Raw genomic sequence first — 26,987 nt, forward strand, 5'->3', positions numbered from 1 at the left:
TAGTCGTGCACGACATAATGCAGTTATAATAAAAGATAATAGAACGGTTAAGTTATAATACATAGTACTGTACCGTTTCCGTGCTGTACGAGCCCGGCAAACATTAAATATTTTTTTTTCTTCCGCCGTAAGTAAAAATACAACTATTTAAAATATTATATCGTTGTCACTCGAACCCCGACACTATAGGCTGTTGACGGTGTGCAGAATGCAGATATCTGCTGCTGCAGGAGTACCTACACAAAACCACATCTGGCCGTCGTTTCTAATTCGTGACAAGTCGACTGTTATTATTATTATCATCATCGTCGTCGTCGTCGTCGTCATCGTCACCATCATCATTATTATTATTGTCATTATTGTTAAACGTCGCGGGCTCGACGAGAGGGCGGCCGGCCCTATAGTGTTATGCGTTACATTAAGCCCACTGCAAGGCGAGTGGTGGTGGTGCGGTAATCGAAATACGAATCGAACGGCTGCGGCATCGAATAGACCGCAGGTGTGTGCACCACAATATCTACGCGTGTATATACCTACTGCATGCGTTGGTAATTGATGATTGAATATGCGACCGCGTCCGATTGACAATAATATATATTGTTATATAATAGACATTGTACATATCATTTTGAATATATTATAATATAATAATAATATTGTGTAGAAAGCATGGGATATTTTTTCGTTTTACCGTGAGCCCGTAAACATAATATTTATGTTGTATCCGGGACACGACAATATACGATTTAACTTCATTTATTTTAAATTTTCCGTAGACACTGATTTAAGGACATAGTAGATAACAATATATATGTATAGGGTGTCCCGTGAGGATTTACCCAATGTGATATCTCCTGAAATAATGGAAATATTATATTTCTGGTTTTTTAAAATATTCAAAGAGACAATAACTACAAATATTTCATTTTTAAATTTATTTTAATGTTTTGGTAAAAAATTAAAAAAATATATATTTTTTATTTAATTATAGTCAAGAAATTGAAGATAGCCACTTTGCAGAGTTCATTTTTTTGAAAATATTGACGTTCCAAAATTTTAATTTCATTAATCTCCTGATTTTTAATATTTTTTACTAGTTTCGAAAAAAACTGCGAATTATTTAATACGATTTATAATGATACAAGTTATACCCTGTATATATGTTCTTAAAAATTGAAGAAAAAACGGTATGATATAAGAAAAAAATATTCTACAATATGCGTACAATATTGTGCATATGGTAACTCATGAAATATCATAACATGTATACATTATAAGTAAGGCAAATATACTATTTAGTATATACATATTATACATACTAATCATACTATACCTACGGATAATTACTAATTATCCACCATACTATATGATTTAAATATTTAATAATTCATTTGCAGAATTTCTTGTGCTGTGTTCAATCTATATGACTTTACACGGAACAAAAGTTTAACAATAGAACCATTATACGTTAAACTCGTTAAAGCTTGGTCATTTTTCAAATTCCTCGGCAGTTAAAAATATGGGTTAAATGGTAAAACGCGTAAAATCACATTTTATTTAAATTTACACATTTGTTCGTAAAACGTGTATATTATACGGCATAATTACGTGTAACTGATTTAAAAAACAATTATTTCACGGTGTCTAGGTTCAAAACAATTTATTTAAACGAGTATATTTTATACATATAATATATAGTTGTGTATAGGTACATTATCTAGTGATCCGATATCAATAACATTACATATTATTTTACTTCAAACACTTTTTATACTTTTGTATTTTTTATTTTTCTTATGTAAATTTAAAATTAATGATAAATGTAATGAAACAAATTTTTTTAATATATCAAAAAAAAAAAAAAAAATAATGTAAACGTATATTTCAAAATGAAAAAAACCTTATATTTGAGTGCATAGTCTGATCTGATAGCACATATTATTTGCAAATGATAATAAATGCGATCATAAAATACTGATCTCCACAGTTATTAATATGCAATTGAAAATACCAATAATATAATTTCAATTATTATACTTACATTATAGTTACATAGTTACATGCTTCAGCGTGATGGTGTAAACGAACCGAAAACATTTTATGTTACCACTGAAAATTAAACTGTATCAGCATTTATTCGTTTCAATTTGTGTCTTATGTATTGTAAATGGCTTTCTTTCCTGCAAAACTACTAAACGAAAATAAAACTTGATTATATGTATTCGTAAAATAATTAAATATTAAAATTACGTTAAAATTATTTTAAGCTTTATTTTTATAATAAATGTTGAATATAAAATATTATTCTAAATAGCTAGTCGTTTATATATAATAAATTTATATATATATATAGCCATATAGGTATATATATATATATATACTTAAAATATTATTTTCACTCGTTGGAATGACGGACGATGTCGACCGTTGATAGAAACGAAAACTAATATGTACAATAGACGGTACGTTACACGTAAGCTCGTAATACGTTAATCCTTGTACTAACCCCGTTTTGGACAAAGTGTCTAAATTAATTTGCGATTTTACATTTTAGACTGTTTTGTGCCACGTTCCCGCCACGGCCACAGTCGTGTCCTCCCTTCCGTCGCCGACAAATCCATAATTAATGGCATGGCGTATATGTAGGGTCACACGAAGCTACAATATATAATAGTATAAGCATATACCCGCGTATAGGAGATCGAATCAAACAAATGTATATGACAGTTGGCCAGTCGCAGTCGGGGCTGTTACAACATAAAAAAAATAATAATAATAATATAAATAAAAGTGTATAATTTAACCCACGATAAAGGTTTCGATTATCATATGTGACTTGTACAATGCATGCGTATATATTTATGGAAAAAAAAAATTGCAGTGGCGTACAATAACATAATAGCTATAGGCCCTCCTTCTCGTCGTAGAATATGAATTTATTTTGTCATGCGGCCCATGGAGTATACATTTATTAATAAATGGTTTGTTCCGCCAAAACACAATATAATACAATTTGGTATACGTGAAATTTAAAAAAAAAAAAAATCTACCCATAACCAATAAGGCAATAACTAACACCTTTCAATGGACAAAATGTATTTCGCACGTCCGTTACTGAGCGTGTATAGTTCGTAATGTACGCGTTTTACTTGAATTATATTCACGTGTGCACGTACATCGGGTACATGCATTTAAATGCAATAGCGTAAGATCTAATGACGCGTAAACATAAAACTACACAATATTTTATAATATATATATATATGTATAAGTATATGGTAACTGTACACGTCATACGTGAGCCGAAAAGCGTCGAACACTGCACTGCATTTTTCTCAACAATAAATTCATATTTATTCTTCATACGGCCGGGCGTACGCAACGTCAATAACTCTCTGTACAAACACAATCCCCTGAAAAGATTACTGCTAACTATGTTGACAAATTGCATACATTTCAGACCGAACAAATAACACTAAATATGTATTATGTATAGGTTGGAAAGAGGTAGATAGATTAGATAGAAAGATAAATATATATATATATATAGAGAGAGAGAGAGAGTTATATTTTTTGCTCATTAAACTATGGCTATATATGTGTAAACATCGTTACTCTAGCCAATCTATATCAATTTTTTACACATATATTTATGTTTTATTTTTTATTCGCATTTGCTCGAGATCAAACGAATGAATACACTAATAACTATTTAAATGGAATTGTATAAACGTTTTTTTATTTTGAATTTTGCAATATTTAACTTTGTATTGTTCGTCCTTAATAGCGACTATAAAGTTATTATTGAACTGCTACAATTCTTCATCTCGTATAAGCTTTATACTGCAGTGGTCGGTAACCGGTTTAATATGGCCTGCTTTAAATTCTAGAATGACCAATTTATTTTTATAAATTTTAATATGTTAAAGTTTTTTTCTTAGTAAATAATTTAAGAATATAAAATTTTTGTTTTTATCTGGTCAGTGAACTCTTTTTAATTTGTGAATGTTGCCTGAGAGTCCAAAAAAGTTGCTAACCATTGACTAAAAGTTTGTAGTATAGTGTTTATAATATAGCTAAATTATATAATATTATGCATTACATATATATTATATATATTAATTATGAATAAAAATTGCAAATAAGTTGACATTGATAGATATACTATAAGACAATTTTTATCTAAATAATTTACTTATACAGATGAAAAAATTACGTTGAAATTTTACTATATACAAAATATTTTTGTAGTTTGAAGTACCACAGGACATACGATATCGTAAAACCAGTGTTTGAAAATTATAAACATATTTTTTATCCTGGTGACAGAAATAAAAATTCATGTATAATTAGCAATATAATATTATACTTGTAAATAATTATGAAAAACAGAAGTTAGTAAGTGCCTATACTAATTTATTTAATTTAAATTTATACAAATATTAATCAGATAAATTGGTTTTATCATTTTTGTAAAATGTTGAAATATCTATATGTTGTAATAAATATATAATAAGTTCAATTTATTATTTCAATAAACATTATAAAATAAATACTGTATCCAATAGTGCAATAGTAGTAATAACAATTTATTACAACGAAAATTAAGATGAATTGAAACGTATTATTATTTTCAATAGTTAGACTTCAAATGAAATACGATGATAATTGTATAGGTTTGACCACTGTAATTTACGCCGAACGACCACGAAAAATAGAGCGAATAGATTGTAGTAGTTAGGCACCGCTATTTTCTTAATTACAATTAAATCAGGAAGTTGTATAATGGTATTGTGAATGATAAGTTTGAAAAATACGTACTCCACATTACAGTATATTGGGAACGTTTAAATGTTAATAGGTATTATAGAAACATTAGAAACTATAATCATGATAACATTTTTATTGAACGTTGACTAATAAATTATAGATAATTGATATACCTCTGCATTTCCATTCAATACCTATTATAAGTGTTAACTTTTAGTTTAGCTTCAAAATTGAAAACTTCATATTTTTACCAATAATGAAAAAATAAAAGCTATTGGTTCTTTTGTTTTTTTTCTTCGTGAAACTCTAAATCATTTTTACAATATAATTATATTTAATATTGATACTTATTAAGATTCGTACAAAAGATGTAAATAAGTGGGTACCAATCTGCTGTACATTAGGTAACAAGTAGATCATTGATATATGTGTGTTAAATTTGAATGTAGCGATGTATTAATTATGTATACGAAAACAGTCTGTCTAAGAGTCAACCTATACCACTATAGTATATTTAATAATGTTTCTTTGATGTATATTATATAGGTATTAAAGTAATTCATTTCAACTTATATAACTGCAAATTTAATAACATCTTTCTGTAAATACCGTAAAACAATAAAAGTAGGTACGTTCAAGTATAAATATAGATATTTTAAAATCAATCAAAAACATCATTACGTATAATAAAATACAATATAATAATGTTTGTATAATATAATGAACGTACAATTTTTAAGTTCCACAAAAAATGTTTTTAAATTATAACAAAATAAATAACATCGTTATTTATTATTTCAATAAGTAATAAATATCATCAAAATCTGTAGTTAAAATGTCAATAAAAATAATTGCCATTTTTTAGATTTTATGATTTTAGTATGAACTACTAATAAGGAAACGTGTATTAAAAGTTTAAAATGTAGATATATAACAAAACAATTTTTTGAAATTCTAACTACAAAATATTTTAAACTTGACCAATTTCGTTTTAACTTAAAATATAGACATAAAAAATATTGTGCAAAAGTATTTTTATTATTTTTATATAGGTGTAAAATGGATTACATTTTAAAGCATTTTGAACACACAAATAATATTTTATCGACAATAATTATGGAAAATAAATTTTAAAAAAAATGATATTTTGTCTTGTCTAAAAATAACTCAAAAAATATTAAAAAGTTTCAACATTTTATCATATAATTAAAATGATAATATAAATATTTGCTGAAAATTTCAAGTTTCTACGGTTATTATTTTGAGTTACACCAAAAACAATATCGATTTTGTCGAAAGCTGGTTTTGTGTAAAAATCCTCCTTTTCCTGATTATTATAAGAAACACTAATAATTTTTAATTTCTCTTAAACAACTAACAAGATCCAATTTTCTATCCTAAACTATCCTCAAAGTTGAAAATGTAACCATTTTTTCAAGTACTTATCGTATATTATACAGACACAAAATAAACACACATCGTAAAATCAATACATTTATCACCCCACTCAAAATCTATTACATAAAATCAATTGCATTTGTTTTTAGGTCAACTAGATTACATGCAAATGCATATCAAATTTACATATTTTCTTATACAATAATTTAATTGGCATTGGTGATTTGTAAAATTTCAATATCCCCTGTTAATAAACTCGCTTTAATATAAAGCCCATAAAAACAAACGGAAACCACAATCTTAAAATATATTAGTTTTTAATTTGTAAATAAAACGTCGTTTAATATTACATTATAATCGTTTACTCACCGAATTGAATTGACTTAATGTACTTTTACAGTTTTACGACTTTATGTAAATGTCATTACATTAAATGTATAATATATTGTCTAAACATTAAAACGTTTTAATCGAGTATACCGGAGTACCCATATGTAATTCGGCATAATAAAATACTGTAATAAGCGTTAAAACCGAGAATAATCATTCAAATCGAAAATCAATACGACGGAAGTACCTATAATGTATACCCGCCATAAGTTATAAAATTATCGTATAACGTTTACGACGATAAGAACGCAGGTAAAATAAGTGAATATATTAAAACATTTTTTGCAATGGTATTATTGTTTTTATTTTTTTTTTTTCCAATGTTAAAGTTGTCAAAAATATTCGACGTCCACTGTGTATTTGACAGGACAGTAAATTCAATTGATGATGGTATCGGTGTAATCGCTTACCATTAGGTATATATATATATATATATATATTTATATATTATATATACATCATATTAATAAAGAGTCTTCAGCGATAACGCGAAGCACATACAACTAGACGATACTTTCAACCGTCGCAGAACAATAACAAAATAAATTATATACAATTTAATATGATTATAGTTCACAAAGCTATTTTCCCAACAACATTTATTATATACATGATACAGTATTAATATAACAAAATATTATGTATAGGCGCTCTCGCAGATTTTATATAATAGTATTATTGTTTAAATGCAAAACAAACGGGCGACTGGCCGAGAGCTTTGATGATGATAATAATAATAATAATAATGCGTTTTAGATGGGTACCGCGTGCTGCCGACATTTCCGTATAACTTTATCGAAAGTATACGCGTGGCTTATATTATAATATTATATATATATTATATATATAGCTAGACTACCGACCCTCATACAAACACAATATACAAAAACCATTTTTTTTAGACTAGAAATGAAACCCATACAATTTTCATATTATAGTCTATGCTAATAATACATATTTTTTTAGTTGTATATCGTGTAGTAATTTTTGTTATTATCATTATGTTCAATATTTCATTACGTAATGTATAATAGTTATTTAAGTCGTATGCGACACGAGTTCTAAACTTCTAAAGCAATACACAAATTTTAAAAATATATTAGATGTAAGAAATGTAATTTACACACGTTTTGGTCATGCCAAATTAAAATTAGATAATCATTCTAATTGTTTTTACTACTTTAATAAGTAGGCGTAATTATATATACAAAAAAATGTTGTGTTACATCACTACCATCGCCATTGCTAGTTAGCGTTTAATATTATACTTTTATTTTATATATTATATTAATACTGAAAATGCGAGCCACATAATATTATAACATACGTTACAGATAATTAAAAAAAAAAAAAAATACAAAATCATGTATTAAGTTCATTGACGTCTAATTCGGTTTCTACTTACGCCAAAGTTTTCGTCGATAATAAACAAAATGTACCCTCCTACCAAGAAAATTGATAAGTTCACACTGGCCGCCGTATATAGTCCGGTACATACATGCAATACGCTGTCTACCGAAATGACGCCACTGCATATACACTCACAAACCCACCCACCCACACACATACACGTATACATTTATTTTTAATGACCCTCCGCCGCTGTGCTAATGTGTTTTTCGTGTCCACGTTTGTGTGTAAAAGGCGCGCGGCTTCTGTAACGAAATCGTGTACCCGCATAAGTATATATCAACAATACACACTACAAGCGCATTTATATATATATAAAGCACGTAAGTCGCGTTGGGTCGAGTGTGTATCTATATAAACATAAATACGATTTTAATAACGGCCTAGCTGGTGGGCTGTTGTACTCCATGAATATGGTATACAGGGTGTGTCACTTTTTTTCGGCGATGTATTCACAATTATACATTAAAGCATGCACCCAACGAACCCGAAAGTGACTTGAATAGAAAATAATAATAAAAAAAAATCTTTTAAATACCTATACGGAAACGATAATATAGTATTAGATGTTATATGAATAAATCGTCTAACGAACTTTAAATTTTCCAGCAGTCGACTTACGATTCTGTGCAAACCGAAAACTACTCTGAATAAATTGTAATAACAATACAGATACTACAATAATTATTATCGCGTGTGGTTCTTTTGCGCTGTAATCGTTTTCAAAAATTGCGAAATTCCAACTAATTGGAAATAAAATATATATTAACGGGCTCAAAGCGCGGTGTCTCAACACCCTGTATACAATACACACATGGTTTATATTATATTATTGTGCTATCCACACGGCCGCCTGCGTTATTTATCGGCCCGTTCGACGCCGGCCACCCCGACGTAAAATAAGGGAATAAGCCATAAGAACCTATTCGGTCGCCCGTCGAGGGCTGGCATCCCGCCGAACGCATGTAGCACAATCATATCAAATTAAAATATTTTAATACTAGCTGGCGGTACCCAGTTTTTACGCGAGTTGCGATTTAACAAATATATTAACGTGGCCTACCTTATGAATAAAAATAAAATAATGTAAATAAACATATGGTATAAAGTTTTCGACACCACGAATTTCGAGAAACAAAGCGACATTAAATTCTACTTTATATATATAAACGGATAAATAAAAATCGAAAGATATATTTTTAGATTTAAATATTATATTACATATATGTTTTATAAAAGCTATCTCTATTTACTAATAATCACCTCCCACTTCCCGGTGATTAATGATTGCATTTTTGGGGATTCTTATGTTTACTGACCTATCTCATAATCAACCGAGTAATTATCTATTTTAAATTTCAAAAGTTTCAAGTAAAGTCTTCGAAATAAAGCATTTAAAAAAAGCCAACATTCAATTTTATTTATATTTTGTATATAAGATTATATTAAATTATTAATAGTTATTCCAACGAAGCGATTGAATCAGTTGTGTTGGTGTCCGTTTGTGAGGGAACGGAGTAACTCTTATTTTTCAAAAATATCTCAGCACTTCTATAATAATACTTATTTTTAATCTATAAGCTACACACATTATAAATTTATAAGTAATTGGGTATTCGGAGATGTACTACTCTCAGAAGGTAGGTATATCATATACCTATATTTACGCTTGTTATATAGTTTAAAATTTAAATTATGACTTCATTTTATCCGATCGAATGTGATATGATGTTAATAAATTTATTGTACACGCATGTATATTTTTCTAATGATAGTGGCGCCGCTACAGAATTTATGTCCATGAACTTGGTTCACCGACTTATCACCATCGTTAAAATTGCATCGATATATTATACGAATAGTTTGCAAGAATTTGCGAGTTCATCATAAACATAGTTTTATAGTCATCTCTCCACAGTTCAAACAAGTGTAGTAAAACTTTGTGTTGGCGCTCATCTTACTCGATTCCATCGAAATTGGTATCAACATTTATTTCAAGCCTCGATATTTGAATTGCCCACAGTAGTTTGAGGACAACCCAGTGAGGGGAAATAATTCGCATACATGCCGGAAACAATTTACCACTTAAACGGAATTATTTTCTCATATTGTAGACGTCAAAAGATGTGACCATAATATAGTTTGAAACAGCCATTTAGGTTTTGGATTTTAATTAATTATTTTTATGAGCCCGCGGTGATCGTTCAATTGCGGTTTTGGTTACCGCAATTACAAAATATAATAATACCGTTAGTTGATAATTTACTATGAAAAACATATTTTTTAAAAACTTGGTAAGTGGGTAACGCTTTTCTGTATATTAGGTGTTCAGTGGGTCACTGTTATGGGTGTGTTAAATTTGAATACGAGAAACGATTCTGAGCGAAGACGGTCTATCAAAATATCAGACTTATCATTATATTGTAATATATTATATTAAAGTCATAATTTACTTATAGTACTACGGTAAGTTGATATAATTTTTATCGAAAATATTACATTTTATAATTAATTATATATATTTATACCATATTATATCAACTTTATAACAACTCAAGACATAATAACATGTTTCTGTAAATACCGTAGAGTACCATATCTAATAAAGTATGTTATTTATAGTATAAATAGGTAATATCTTAAAACAAATAAACAATTATCAAGGCTGACCGAGGTGACTTTGTTGGTATAGCGGTAGAGACCGCAGAAACGGTGGTATCTGAGCCCACTATTGAGAAACATAATTTATTGTAATTGTGTGACCGAGATGGGGTTAAAAAAGAAGCCGAAGAAAAGTGGAGCTTGACCGATGTTCGGCCTGGTGAACATAAAAAAACCCGCGTAAACGACACGAACCATCGCACTGATTCACTGAATTCTCCGCCATCCGTTCTAGCTGTTGCACTCGTTGCAAGTGCACTTACACTAGTTGCACTCACCCAAGTCACCGTTATCACTCAGCGCCGCCACTGCCATCCAAGTGCATTACATCACACGAATCGCTTTCTCAGTCCGTCGCAGTCACGCCGTCACCACCCCTATGTCCAACACTGCACTCGACCGCCCGGAACTGACTTCAGTAATGTGAATATAGATAAACTGCAGTGTTCAATTCTTGCAAACGCCATCGGTTCTCTTTCCCCCTTTTTTATTCATCTATTCTGTCACAATAGTTTTTAATATTTTTGGTTACTTTATACCTATTTATTTATTGTTATAAAAATTACTTTTGCAATATTATAATATAAATAACATTTTTTATGTACACAAAAAAAAAACTTTGTTTTACATTTAATCATTTATTATTCATATTACATGTACCTGTACATGTTTTATTTTTTGAGTTGAAATGGTTTATACTCAACAAAAGCCTGTAGGAGATTTGTCACATCTACTGTACAATAAGTTTCGAGTTTAATATCATGACTGCTCGACGTCGAGAGAGATCGCTGTAGTAATGGATGTCTTAAACTTAAATTCAAGTCATCTTTTCGTATAATTAAACTAGAGAAGAATTTTTTATAATTTATTATATTATTAGTATTTAATTAGTATAATACATTCATATTATATATTTATACGATATATATTATATATCATTGTTATTAACTTTTCAGTCAATATCAACAAGTGATAATATTTATTTTTTTATATTGCTATTAAACATTACTAAATACTAATGTATTTACTTTTAAATAAAATACATAAAAGATTAATGACGTTTTTATATCATAACAATAGTAATTAATATATAGTTATTTATCGTTTAAATAAGTTATTTAATTCAAATTCGAACTTAAAATCTCTATAAAAAAAATAATTGACCTTGTACATTTTTTAGATAATTATGGTGCCCGTATGAACTATTTATGCGTAATCTTGTATTACATTTTCAAAACTTAAATAAAAAATAAAAACTTTTTTAACATTTATAACTACAAAATAGTGTGTAATTTTTTGAAATTTTGACAAAATTTTAACTCCTAATGCATATAAAAAAAAATTTTCTTCAATTTCATATGTCTATAAATACCTAACTCAAAAATAAGTCGAAATATTTTGAAAATATCGTAAATAAAAAACAATAATATAAACATATGGTGTAAATTTTAAGTATTTACGGTAATTCTTTTTTTAGTTACATAAAAATAAAATATATAAAATTGGATTTGCGTAATAAATTCTGTTTTTCTTTAAATTCTCCGATTATAAAAATAAGTACTAGTAATTTTTAAGTTTTACCTATTTAAAGTACAAACCAGATAAAAATCAATATATCCATCTCTCCACTGAGAGTCCAATAACTATTATTTTCTGGCTTTCTACTACTTTCGACAAGCAGATTAATACATCAAATTTGCCATTTTAGGAATGTAATTATTATTAACAATTTATTACGCTGAATTTTATTAGGCGATATGATAACAATAAAACAATAATAATTTATAATATCAATAATTTATCATCGGCCGTAATTCGTTGTATACTCATAAATCAGATACATTTAGGTATACCTACTTGTAGGAACCATTATTACAGAATGCGCTCGTAAATCGCACAGCGCCGTTCATATACTTGTTTGTTGCAGCAATATTATTATACATTTATAATGTTTATATATATATATGGATCCTATTCATCGCTTCCGGTTACAACAGTGTGTTGTAATTGACGATTTACGTTCCCCGGTCTTATTTTTTTTTCTCAGGAATATACTTTATTTTATATTATTTAAATTTGTGTTTCGCTTTGAAATGCAAACGCTCTTCTTTTGATTGTGAAATGATATATTTTCTTTTCACCTTGTAAACATACCGATAGGTGTACTATTCCTTGTAAACAATCTTATATTCACCCTTACTCGTCCATACTGGAATGCGTGGTATATAGCACAATATATTACATCAAAAGACCAACATTTTTCAAGATTTTGTACTTGGCTACGTATACGTAGAGAAAAAACAAATACCATCTAATATTACAGAGTAAATAATGAATGAGATACAAATGATACAATAATATCTGGTTTCTTTATACAGTAGATATTTTTATTTTATTTTTCTTAAGAACCATCGTCAGCCGACAACAATGACCATTGGGAAAGAAAAATATTTACATATTAATTTATATTTATTTTGCTATGAATAAGTAGATCGTAAAAAAATGAATATATCACGGTTAATATATTTTAAAATTTTATAAATATAATCTAATATATATATAAATAATGAAGATATGTTAAAATTTATTGAGTAATGGCAGCAACTTGTAAATGTCATAATAAAGTGTAGAGTAAAAATTTGTAAATAAAATTATCTAAAATTCAAATGTTTAATGAATTTTTCTTTACTTATTTTATCGCTTAATATGAACTCAGAACATATATCTAATTAAATTACATAAATAAACATTTCTTAATTAGTTCAGAAAATATAATCTATATTTATATTAATTAATTGCGATAATTTATGTTTATAAAAAAAATTTCAGTAATTGTTATTTAACATAAATCATTTAAAACGCCATAGATCCAAAAATATAACTGGTGTAATAATTTTAAATACTTATTTTGTATTTGAAATGTTTAAATAATCAATATTTATAAATCATTTGATTTATTAACACAAGCAAATATAGAAAATAATATAAAAACATTTAATTAATAGATAATAATGCTTAAAAAATGGTATTTTTAATGTGTCTTTAATAATTTATAGTCAGCTCGTATTATATCAGTTAATGAAATATGATTAAAAATTGAGTACGAAACAATATCGACAAGATTATTGTGTTAAAACTTTTTCAAATAAAAATTGATGAATACTCAAATATTGTCCTTGTAACAATTCATAATATACACATTATTAACGTGTCAAAAATGATTCCAACTTTTCCTTTTGTTATAATTCGACACCTGACTTTTTTCCAAAAAGTATTTGTTCTGAAACATGTCAATTCTAAAAATAAAATCTTTTTTCTTTTATAGTTGCAAATCCGGCACGTTTTTGAAAAAAAAAAGTATCAAATTAATAAAAGTTACTGAATAAAACGCGTTACTTCAAAGTATTAGTCTAACTTCATATTAAATAGGTACCTAATAAATAAAGTGTACAAAACTTATATAATCTGCATACAATTTAATTCGATTTAAAAAATTATGCTCAAATTTTACCTATCGCTATATTATTAATAAAAAACCCTATTAAAATACAACGCAATGAGTGCGAATGTGTGAAGCCAACACACGTGACTCATTAAATCAAAATATTATATTACCATATTTATTGTCTAAACCTAAAATAATATATATTATTTATACCATGTAAATATTTTAGTGTGGTAACTAGTTAATCTTATAAAACGCTGTATAAATTATAACGACGAAATATTTTGGCGATTGTTGATAAAATATTACAGAACCAAAAAAATCGATGCAATTATGATTTAAATCAATAACATTATTAATAAATATATATGTTCGTAAATAAAAAAAAAAAAGTTTAATAATATTGTATCCTATTTTTAAAGTACGATTATTTATATAGGTAGAGGTAGGTATCAACTGCACGTTTATATAACTTATCACTGAAATTTGTATATTTATAATCGTAATAATAGAATATAATGAAAAATCAAAAGAATTTACAGTTTGTAACGCTTATGCCTTTTTGTCTTTACGTTTATGGCAGGTAATATTCACTTACTGCGCCTGATAATGTATTATTTAATACACACATGTTACATATATATATATATATATTAATACGTGTTATTAGTTGTAGATTTTTGTGAGCTTGTTATTTTATATATAACCAACGTTTGTCGTCTTGTATTTGTCTGTTGTAACTTGTATGAAGTCTATTGCATCTTTTGTTTTACTTAAAAAGTAGCGACAGATGTGTCGGTGGTGTCACCTAAATAGAAATTAGATAATTCCATATAATATCTGACACCTTGAAAGTATAAATTATACTATCACAGATCAACTACATAGATTATATAACTTAATAATATAAATTCTACATCACCAGAAGATAGTTTCAAATCGGTTACAATTATCCCAAATGAAATATACACTATATAATATTATATATTAACGACATTAAAACCACATTATTCCACGAACATTTTAATTAAATTCTAGACAAAAATGCATAGTATTATATTATTCATTTAAAATACCAATACATTATTAGAATTTTGTTTAAAAGTAAATAAATTGGTCTAAATCGTCGGTTAATTAAATACATTTAAATAATAAGCTCAATATATATTAGTTATATACAATACATACAATTGATCGTTTATTTGTTTAGTACTTAAGTGAATAGTTTAAGTATGTGTCTCTCTCATTGATCACAGTAAGTATTTAGAACTAACAATTAATATATTCGTTATTGAACCGTTATGAACGATTTTAGAATTATTTCCAAATGATAATAATTTAACTAGGAATAAAAAAAATTATTAGTTTTAATTAATTAAAATAATTTATGTCATATAAATTTTTCATCTAAGACTTTTCACAGAAAGTTTCTCATGAAATGCTTAAATATTCTAAAAAAATATTGCATCTTTGTTAAAAATTGTTCTAATTTACTGTATACTGATGTACACCCATCACGTTATACATAATATTACATGTATATATTATTAGGTACACATAATTAGTATAATATGTTTATGTAGAGTTTTACAACTATTAATTAGATATGCTTAATTTTAATTTAAAGTTTTGGAATTATAATTGTTCATACATATTTATAGGCTATATGATATGAAAATACAATTCAAGCATAACACTTGTAAACATTAAAATAATTAGAATTGGATAATATTAGTTTTAATGTTTTCTTTCATTTTTATGTAATATTATAACAAGAAAAAGCTAAAATAAAAACATATTATTCACCTGCATTTTATAATGTAGTATTTTTTTTATTTTTTTTTTTTTAATGCAGTTTCTAACAAAATTTTGATATTGTTTCGACTCAAATCATGTTATGCTAAAAACAAAATTATACTCTAAAAGGTTAAAATACCTAAACAACATATTTTAGATGGCCATTGACAATATTGACTTAACTGTGCACACTGAAATTTCAAAGAACCACTTTGTCATTAAATCGAAAAAATATCGTTGACAATACGTAAAACAAACATCCGTTAGACCTTTTCGTTTATTAAACAAACATGGAAAACTTAAATTTAGTTTGTTGTGTTTATTTTTTTGACAATTTCAAATTATTTTATCTACGCACCTTATTTATATTTGAATAATACGTAATTCCTAAATCACTAAAAATAACTAATTATAATTTACGTATAAAGTTAACACTAAGCTATGATTAAAATGAAATATTATTGAGGTGTATAACGGAGGTTAAGAATATATACATTAAGTATAATGTTACTCCGCACACCACGCAGCCTTACAGCTTCCTGTTTTACATTAAACGTTAGTTATCAGTAAAACAAATTGTTCAAATAGGTTAATTCAATATTTTACATTAAGTATATTATTTATATTATATCAAATGGGTGAATAATATTCTTTTTGAAAACGCGTAAAATTATTTAATGAATTTTATATTTTTTTTAATAAAAAGGTTGTGTTAAAAAGGAGAAATAAAATTGATGAATGAACAAAATGTTAAAGGATTAAGCAATGTATAATATTCATAAACATTAATAAATATATATTTTTATATAAAGATCATATCCTATTAAGTTTATTTAACTTTATGTTTGTTTCTCTAACAAGATACATTTTATTTTATTTTTATTATTTTTAAAACGAAAATATTTACTATTTGTACATAAAATTACAACAGAATACTAAAAGTATAATATGAATAAAAAAAAAACAACGACCTTATAAATTAATCATCTATTTTCTATATAATATAATATAATATATATATATGTATATGTATATGTATGTATATCGTAAATTTAATTAAAATTGATCTATACTATTCTATCTACAAAGCTAGAAATTAAAGGAATTTTCTTGTTAGAATTCGGAATTTAAACCGCAACGTATATTTATTAATATTCTGGTTAACCGATATTTTATGCATTGTTCATTTCGTCCTCCTTCGTAACTGTTCAACACTGAACAAGGTACATGTTGTATGTTTAAATTGTGTAAATTCGTTTAAGTTTTGGTGCGTTTATAAATTGGAAACAAAACGTTTCGATAATAATGTTCCTCTACGATTAATTGTGTTCAATAAAATATATAGGTACATAGGACGATGGTTTGTGCGCGACACTATAGACGTGGATGCAAGTGCAAGTGGTGTTAGACTGCGAGTGTTAAACAGACTAATGGATTTCCGTGAGCCGTTCTCCGCGGACAAGTGGCAGATATTAAACAGACGTTTCACTATACTATGGCGGTCGGTTTGCAAGATCAATTTTGGTATAACAAATATGTGGGGTTTCACACCGTGCGTACTGTAAAAGTTTTGGCGTAGGATATGCTCTCCCGCGGGGATTTAAAAATGTTTAAACTAACTCTAGACCCGTTTTTTCTTTGCCTGCGCATCTTTACGTAATTTTTTTTAACACCGAGCATCCATTTGAATATTTAACACGCACATTAATATAAACCAAAATAACGAAAAATACGTTTTAATTCACCTGTGCGTATTAACTCGTTAGATATAAATTAACTTGTAAAGTTTTTAACATTTTAAACGATCAAAATACTGTATTGTATTCAAACAAATATTTGCGTCCATCATATGCATTGTTATACATTATTTTTTGCGTTAATAATGTTGTCGATACAAATTTAATTTTTTTTATACTACCGATGTAAAATATATTAAAAATTATACACAATGGGTATTAGTGAAAACATTGAACACTCGTATAAATGTATAATTATAGCGTATCGTGGCCAAAAAAAGTGTTTATTGTAACCGTAACATTTTATAATAATATTTAAACTAATAAATACAAAAAAAAATGCATTGACTTATTCATTCACGTAGAAAAAATGTATATAAATTATAGGTTCAATATACATTACGTTCTATTCATATCAGTTATTTATATTTATATTTCCCTATAGTAACGCATTTTGTTAAGTGTATTTGCCTACTTTAATATTTTGTGTCATAGGATTAATCAAATAAACGCTCAAAATAAATAAAGATAAAAATATAAGACTTCAAAGCCGACACATAAAAAATAATACTGAAAAAATTACATCGATTATATTCATCTTGATACACAATTAAAAGGTAGCTGTGTAGAAAACGTAATATTATATTAACGAAATAACGATATTGTTTCTGTTATCGATGGATTTAATGAACTATCTTACTTAGATGGCACAACAAAAGAAAACTGCAGTACCGGGAATCGTTCAGCCTCCTAGTTTAACTCAGAAAGCTCTCGTCAAAAATTCCAAAACCATTTTAGTGGATACCCATTACAGACTTGGTAAAAAAATCGGAAAAGGAAATTTTGGGGAGGTTCGAATTGGAAAAGACATAAGAAATAACGAAGACGTGGCCATAAAAACAGTATTTTAACAATCATAGATAATTCTTTAATCATAATATTTAGAGTAATTAACAAATTTCAACCGTACATACGTTACAATTTTAAAAAATATTTATATTTTATTTGATTATTAGATAAATTTCAAGTTAAATGAACTATAATATAACATAAGCAATTAACACGATAAAATCGAGAATATAGCAATCCAATCTATTATATTATCTTCCATAGGAGTAGAATTTGGCGTTCGAAAAACGTACTCTTAGATTTTTTTATCAATCGCATCGCTACAAAAAGTTTGAAAAGTTTGATTTACGTTATTTGTTATATTATATTTTAGTTCATAATGATGTACTAGAGAACTTGGAAAAAAAGTTTTGAAACTATTCAATAAGTTAATATCATTAATTTTGTGAATTATCATTTGCTAATATTATGAAGTTGAATTATATACTAAATTATCCTGTATTATATATTATTAAGAGAATATTTTGTAGGTAGTAATAAACAAATAATAATAACAATATTTCTAAAAGATTTTCAACAATATTAGTTAATTATTTTATTACTTGTTCTTACTATACCTTGTATGATAATTTAATATAAATTAGATGTCTTATCTTTACACAGAACTGCATATTTAATAAATAAATTAATACATTTTTTTTTGTTTCCTTTAGATTAAACAACTTAAATCCACATTAGCATGCAAATAAATCAGTGTTTAATTCGGACCTATAAGTTTTACTTTCTACAGTCAATCTTGTGGTAGAAAATAAGCTAATGATACATGACGTTTATAAATTTAGTCTTACGATGGGATTAAAAATTAATATAGTATAGATATTGAAATACTCTTACTCGTGAAACCTGTGAATTTTAAACCAATTGAAAAACATAACTTTTATTCATAGATTTTAGTACTTATAATATAAATAATAAAACCGTAGTTGTTTTATTTTCATTATTTCATAGATTTTTTTATGATTATTCAAAAACTAATGAAACATTTAAAAAAACTACATTTAAATTGTCTTTAATGTCGTTTATGTATAATATGTGTATACTGTATGATATAATGATAAGTTATTTTGAATCATTTCATAAAAACAACTCATAACAAAAAAATATAAATAAACAAATTCATGATTCTGTTAAAAATCAATTATTATAATAATAAAATCATAATTTCTTATTTATATTGATGATAAAAAATACCATAACTAGCTTGTATTATTATTAGAGATATATTCAATTAATTCATGTTAAACAACAAACTATAATGATATCTGTTCTCATAATGGATTTAAAAAAGTTAAAGTAAATAATATGTTTGCAATTAATTAAAAACAAATAATAAAAAAATCAATTTAATAATAAGTATAATAGATTTTAAATAATTATTCAGGTTTATTATATGTTATATTATGAAGTTGGAAATACACTAAATTTTTAATACCGTTCTGACCTTATCCTATGCATCCACCGAATTTGTTATTGATATACAGTTATTAGTTAGCCTGAAATATACTATATTGATTTGATAAATATATTCTTTTACGATATATTTTCTGATTAATAGATTATTTTTGGCCTAGAGCTTAGAGATATAATTTATAGATTGTTTTATTATAGACAGTATACTACTACAATTACTACTAATAATAATAATAGTACCTATACAATATTTCATTATTTAATTTATCATTGATTATCCATTAGAGTATTTACCACAGCTCGCAACGTTTACATATAATTCAGATGAACTAATTAACATTTTTTTTGAGCACCTATCAAGTAATTTAAAATTTTCAACATAATGAATTTAATTATACGGTAAAACTAATTATAATATATTTGTTTATTTTTAACTCATAAATCATATACAAGCCAGGGAATAACCATGCACATAGAGCATGCTTTCTTTTATAGATCGATTTTCGATCAGTACGTTACATCGATGGTGATCCATAAACTATTCAACTATGGTCATTGACTATTCCTGAAAACATGAAATTAAATTTAATTGATTTAATTTATTCATTAATAACCATGTAATTCCTTCACAAACCAGCAATATTGATAAAACTTTTTCAAGCAAATTCATTTCTTATGATTTTTAAGTAATATTAAAGTAAAATTACAGAGAATATGATATGTTTTGAAAATTTGTCATGATTTTTTTCATTTGATTATTTTTTGACCTTATATACTTAAAAATTATAGTGAACAAGTTTGTAAATTTAAATGAATATATATTTTATTATTTTAAGACAATATACATATTATATACAATATACAGTGGACGCCGCTTATAAGACTCACTGATATAAGGTTCAGTCACTTATTAGACTCAAAATCGTTTGGAATGGACAAGGTGTATCCAAATACATTATAAAAAATTCGATTATACGACTCATCACTTCATTTACAAGACTCAAATTTCGCAAAAAAATTATTTTTTCGGATTATTTCTGGTTTCGATTCATGCTGTATAATATGTGTACAACAAATTTTATAGCATTTCACATCTTTCGCAATTGTCGTAATGATCGTAATATGAGTACGAGAAATATATTTTCGAAATATTAGTTTATAACTCAAAACAAACCAAAATTAAAAATGTTTTTCATAAATAATATATACATCATACATATTTTATAATTGTTTATTAAAATGTAATAATTTTTATAATATGTATTATAATTTTAATTTTTTTTTATCAAAATTTTTAAATTAATTCAATAATGAGTATGTAATATTATGTAATATTATGGATTAAAGTAAATTAAAATTATAGAAAAATATGTAGTAAGATAAGATATATGTAATAAGATTCATTTGGTTATAAGACTCACTTTGTACTGGTCCCAAAATTAGTCTTATAAGCGGCGTCCACTGTATTAAATAAATATATCATACCCCAAAAATATTATTACCATTATTATTATTATTAGGATATATCAAATATTTTTTAAATGGGTAATTTGAGTCTAAAATTTAAAAAAACATAAGATAAAAATATTTAAAAAGATCTACATCATTTGGCATACAGAAAAATAGTAGCGTTTATATTAAAATATCTTTCAAAAAACTCAATACACGAATTATATCAAAAACACAAATTACATAAATATTTTATTATTATTATTATTATAGAAATAATCAACATATTTACAAATAGGTACTATATTATATACAACAAACAATATATCTATTAATAATAAAATGAGTTATTATTTTCTTTATATTTTACAGGAAGCTGTAACAGCAAAAATACCACAACTCATGTTTGAATATAACATTTATAGACAGTTGGGAGCAACGGGTAAGTGATTTGAAAACCAAAAAGTCCGGGTTTAATTTAGATACTGCCAAGCAGAAATCATTTAGTATATTATTTAACATTAATATATTATTTAACTTTAATCTTGTCTCGGATATGCGTAGAGTATATAACTAGAAGATTTGACAATTTCCCACTGAAATTACAACGATTTTAGAAACTATGTTTAACCAATTTGAACCGAATTTTCAATGCTTATTCCTTAAGATTCGAAGGGTGTTCATAATTTTGTTTTTCAATCCTTTTAGCCACTCTGGCACATACATAAATTTCGCCTTAACTCAATATAAAATCAATTTTTTTTTATACAATTAATTAGCGTTACTATTGGTTACAGAAAATTATAAAAAAATTTCCCATAACATTATTATATTGCTTATAGATTTAAAACTATGTATCCGATATTAATGAATATTTCAAAACGTTTCAAAAGTATAGTTTAAAATATCATCTTTGAATATACTAAACGTTATATCTAAATAGGTAGATTGCCCATCTCGGTTGAATGAGTCCACAAAATACATCGACATCGATTTCCCAGAAAACTTATATGTAACTTATATGTACTCTAAAACCCAAATACACAAATATTATAACACTCTATTTTAAATTTTTTCATTTTTTCCGGGCGATGTCGTGTATACAATTAGTACCTATATTATATTATAAATAAGTTAAAGTATTGATACATTATAACAGGTTCATACTACTAATACTCAATTGCGAGACTGTTAAACATATTACATAATAATTTCTAATATAAATATTTAATAATATGTACATGATGTATATATAGTTTTTCTATGCTCTCGGAGCATAGCATTTTGTCTGTAAAATACCATGTTTCATCTGTATTTTTAATAGTCTATTATAAAAGTGAAATATACTTTTATCTCAAAGCCTTCATAGAATATAACGATTATTTTATTATTGTTCGAAATTAAATTCCCTTCTAAAAACTACACGATCAAGTATTAATAAAAGAAAAATGCTGATACTTAAACTCAAAATATCATTACGTAGATAGAACGCATAATATGAAAGGCATACCAAAAGTTTACTGTTACAAATTAGCCGGAACACAATACAATGCTTTGGTCTTGGAATTACTGGGCCCATCTTTGGAAGATTTATTTAACGTCTGTAAAAGGAAATTCACTTTGAAAACTATTCTAATGATCGCTATACACACAGTATTGTCAATCATTTATTTATTTATTGTTAACACTTTACATCTCGCCATTACAATTGATTATTTTATAGTTACAAAGGATAGAAACCGTGCACGAAAGAGGAATAGTGTACAGAGATATCAAGCCCGAAAATTTTGTCGTTGGCAGGAATCTACTGAAAAAAGATAATATCATCTATATAATAGGTGAAAAATATTTTTCATCGATTACGTATTGATTTTACTTTTAAACTGTAAAAAAATTTAACAGATTAAATAATAAACAGATTTTGGACTGGCAAAAGAGTATATCGATCATAGAACGAAAAAGCATATACCTTACAGAGAGAAAAAAAATCTGACTGGTACAGCTAGATACATGAGTATAAACACTCACCTCGGAAAAGGTTGATCAATATAGTATAATAGTGTTAAGAGCGTTCAAATGTTTCGCAATTGCACAGTTTAAAATGAAAGTTAGGTTACAATCATTATCGTTTCAGAGCAAAGCCGTCGTGACGATTTGGAATCATTGGGTCATATGTACATGTACTTGGCACGAGGTTCTTTGCCTTGGCAAGGGCTTAAAGTACAAAACGCAAAAGAGCGATTTCAGAAAATCGGCGAAATGAAAAAAAATACACCAATTGATAGCCTTTGCGAGGGTTACCCTGGTAAACATTTATAATATCATAAATAGAAAAAATATAATACATATTATAATAATATGTTTAATATTATACTAAATAATACTCAATAAAAATACACCAAAATAAATAAATTGCTGTCTATGTATAATGTTTCACTTATGCACCTTATGCCCCCAACAAATCTAAATAAAAACATGGTTTATTTAATTAGTTTTGGTTGATTTCTTACAAGTTTGAAAATATATGATATATAGTATATATATTATATATAATATATAGTATATTTCATGTGCACATCAAATTCAATTTTTTTCTTTGGAGTACTTATCGAATTACTATGTATATTAATTGGAAGCTATAATGGTAAGAGAACGGTACTATGCTACTCTACTGTACATAGACAGCAAGTAACCACTTCTAAACCCTCTCAAATATTGTTTATGTTGAAATATAAATTATTTTGTATTGATAGAAATGGCAGAATACATGCAATACGTCAGACATCTTGAATTTTACGAGGAACCCAATTATAGACTTCTCCGACATATTTTTACCACTGCCCTTCATAAAAACGGATTTGAAGACGATCAAATATTCGATTGGATTGAAAAATAAAAATGGTGCTACTAACTTATTTCTTTTTTATATAAACAGTAAAAAAAATATCGTAATTCATTTTAATTGTAAGCCCTATCATTTTTCAAACAAAAATTAAATTATCACAAACATAATATTATACAACTATAATACATTTTTTATTTTACTTGCAATATTTGCGTGGAAAGAAGAATCTACCTGTTAACTGCAAAAATTACTAGTGCTATACAATGAAATAATTTAATTTAATCTGTAGACGATAAATATAAAATATAATTTATGCATTCATGAAAATGTTTGTACTGTATTTTCCTTCAAGAAAATCACCTAACTTTTAGCGATGGAAATACATTTATAAATATATATATATATATATATACAAAATAATGTACAATACTTTCTATGGCAATTTACAATTCATTGCACATTTATTAAAAAAAAAAAAAAAAAAATAGGTGATAAAAACGAATAATAATAATTGTATGTATTTGTATACAGTAACAGTTTATTATACGAACAACATTTGCAGCAAATTATGAATTTTAATTTTAATTTTTTTAATAATTAGATATCTGATATATTATTATTTATTATGATATTAATAACCTAACTTATAATAATTTACACATAAACTGTCATACCAGTTAAAAAATAATTTTTACATTACAAAATCGTATAGCAAATATAATATAATACGATGTTTATAGATAGGAATATCAAATAAGTGATTTATTATGTAATTATAACTTATATACTTATTTATTATTATTATTATTATTATTACCAGACATTAAAACAGTTTATGGGTATATCGTAAGAACAAAGATAATAATTTATGTTTACCAAAAATCACGTATTCAAATTCTCAGTTTCAAATTGTATGGTAATTTTCTGAAAAAACAAAATTATCTAATACTATAATAAATTATCAAATAATAAATTAAAAGTAACATCATTAAATTTACAGAGTTTGGTGCAATCAGTTTATTATTATTTTAAATATTTTTACTAATAAGCAATATATTTATCCACGCGGGTTATCAATAGCGCGTTATGTAGTTGTTTATATACTAATATTTTCGGTTTCGTAAAATTAGACAATTAATATATGACTTATTACGAAGCGCCTTATAAACGTGTTAATTATTTGGAGTATAATAAATTTAACCTATTTCAAGAATATCTCATAATAACGTTCAAATAAAATCATTCAATTAAAATTTATTACAGTACGTATTAATTTTTTTTTATTTAAGTTTAGTAAAACTTTGATAAATTGCATTGCTATATATCAATATTAAATATCAGTTTTTTTTATTTCCGACATCTTAATAAAATATGGAAACCGTAGTTACGCTTTTCAATGTATTCTATTAAATTTAAATCATAATAATAAAAAAAAAAAAACTAATGTTATATAAAGTATATAATACAATTATAAGTATACCTAAGTTTTTTCTCATTTTAGACTCTAAGTGGAGTTAAGCATATAACCCAACTTTGATTTACTAACGATTGAGTTTTATTTTATTTTTACTTTTGTTTGCGCTCATATTTCCTTTTCTAGTTTAATCGTTTAATGATAATGTTAAACAGTAATTACTTTTAAAATATTATTTTATTTGTTCATCATTAGTTTTCCTGAGTGTCAAGAAAAATATCATGAAAAATATTAATAGTAAAAACATAATGATAAGCCTTGTTTAAAAAAAATTGTTTTGAGTAATTTTACAGTTATTCAAAAACCAACGGCTCAAAAATTTAAAATATACATTTTATTTTATTGATTTCAGTAAGATGGACATAAACATTTCTCAACAAAATTCCACTAATTTAGACTAAACTCATATTTTGAAAATATGTTAATTTTCTTAAAGTTCTTTATTGTTTAAACTTTTTTTTTTAATCAAAAAAGATATAATATTATTAGTCTTTTGATCATTTTACTATTAATCTGGGTCTTAACATCATGTATTTAAGTATCTATAATTATAAATAAACAACTTTTAAAACCAAAAGTGCTATTTATAAGTTAATAAAAAAGTAGCATTTACCGTCCAAGTCCAAGTGCCTTTATTGAAGGGATTTTTTTAAGTCGAGAACACTCAACTTCAATTTTGCCTTCTCCACGTACACACTCGTTATACTAAAAAATAATAACCGAGAAAAAGTTTTTTTTTTTTAAGTACTGTTTTACTTGCAGTGCATATAGTATATGTCAACATAATATTCTGAAAAGTTCATTGTTTAAAACAATAATAAAATAAAAATAAATCTATTACGATTTATGTAATAAACCGTAATGTGTTATATGTTGCTAATATATATTGTGCAACCATACGATTGTTTTGATTATTTATTTTTCAAAATTATGCATTTGATAACCTAAATGTATGACGTGGGCATGGATTGACGTCAAGTAATGTCTATACATCGATGTACATATTATATCAACATACGTATATTTAACATTTTATACAAATATATAAGTTATAACTAATAACTAAAATGCGTTTTAATTTTAATAATTTTATCATAGCCTGTTTGTTGAACCACGATTGTATAGTTAACAGTTCAATTAAAATTTGAACCACTCCAATATTCGTTTAAATATTTGTATATTATATTTTATACGACTGAATATACATTATAATATTATTAAGCTTCTAGTTTTTTAACCATATAGGACGTATTTTACAATAGTTTGGATTATTTTTATTTACTAAGACCTGGC

The 26,987-nt window shown here is 25.9% G+C and overlaps 1 protein-coding gene across 1 annotated transcript in view; it reads left to right on the top strand.

The window, feature by feature from the left end:
* Positions 1-24,547, top strand: part of LOC132931886 (casein kinase I-like) — a 76,935-nt gene extending 52,388 nt beyond the window's left edge. The window contains exons 2-4 of the mRNA XM_060997957.1: positions 21,748-21,817; positions 23,510-23,680; positions 24,129-24,547. Coding sequence (XP_060853940.1) covers positions 21,778-21,817; positions 23,510-23,680; positions 24,129-24,271 — 354 coding nt within the window. The 5' untranslated portion in view covers positions 21,748-21,777 and the 3' untranslated portion in view covers positions 24,272-24,547. The remainder of the gene's footprint in view (positions 1-21,747; positions 21,818-23,509; positions 23,681-24,128) is intronic.
* Positions 24,548-26,987: the final 2,440 nt, after the last annotated feature.

The sequence above is a fragment of the Rhopalosiphum padi genome, chromosome 1 (assembly GCF_020882245.1).
Source record: "Rhopalosiphum padi isolate XX-2018 chromosome 1, ASM2088224v1, whole genome shotgun sequence".
NCBI classification, from domain to species: Eukaryota; Metazoa; Arthropoda; class Insecta; order Hemiptera; family Aphididae; genus Rhopalosiphum; species Rhopalosiphum padi.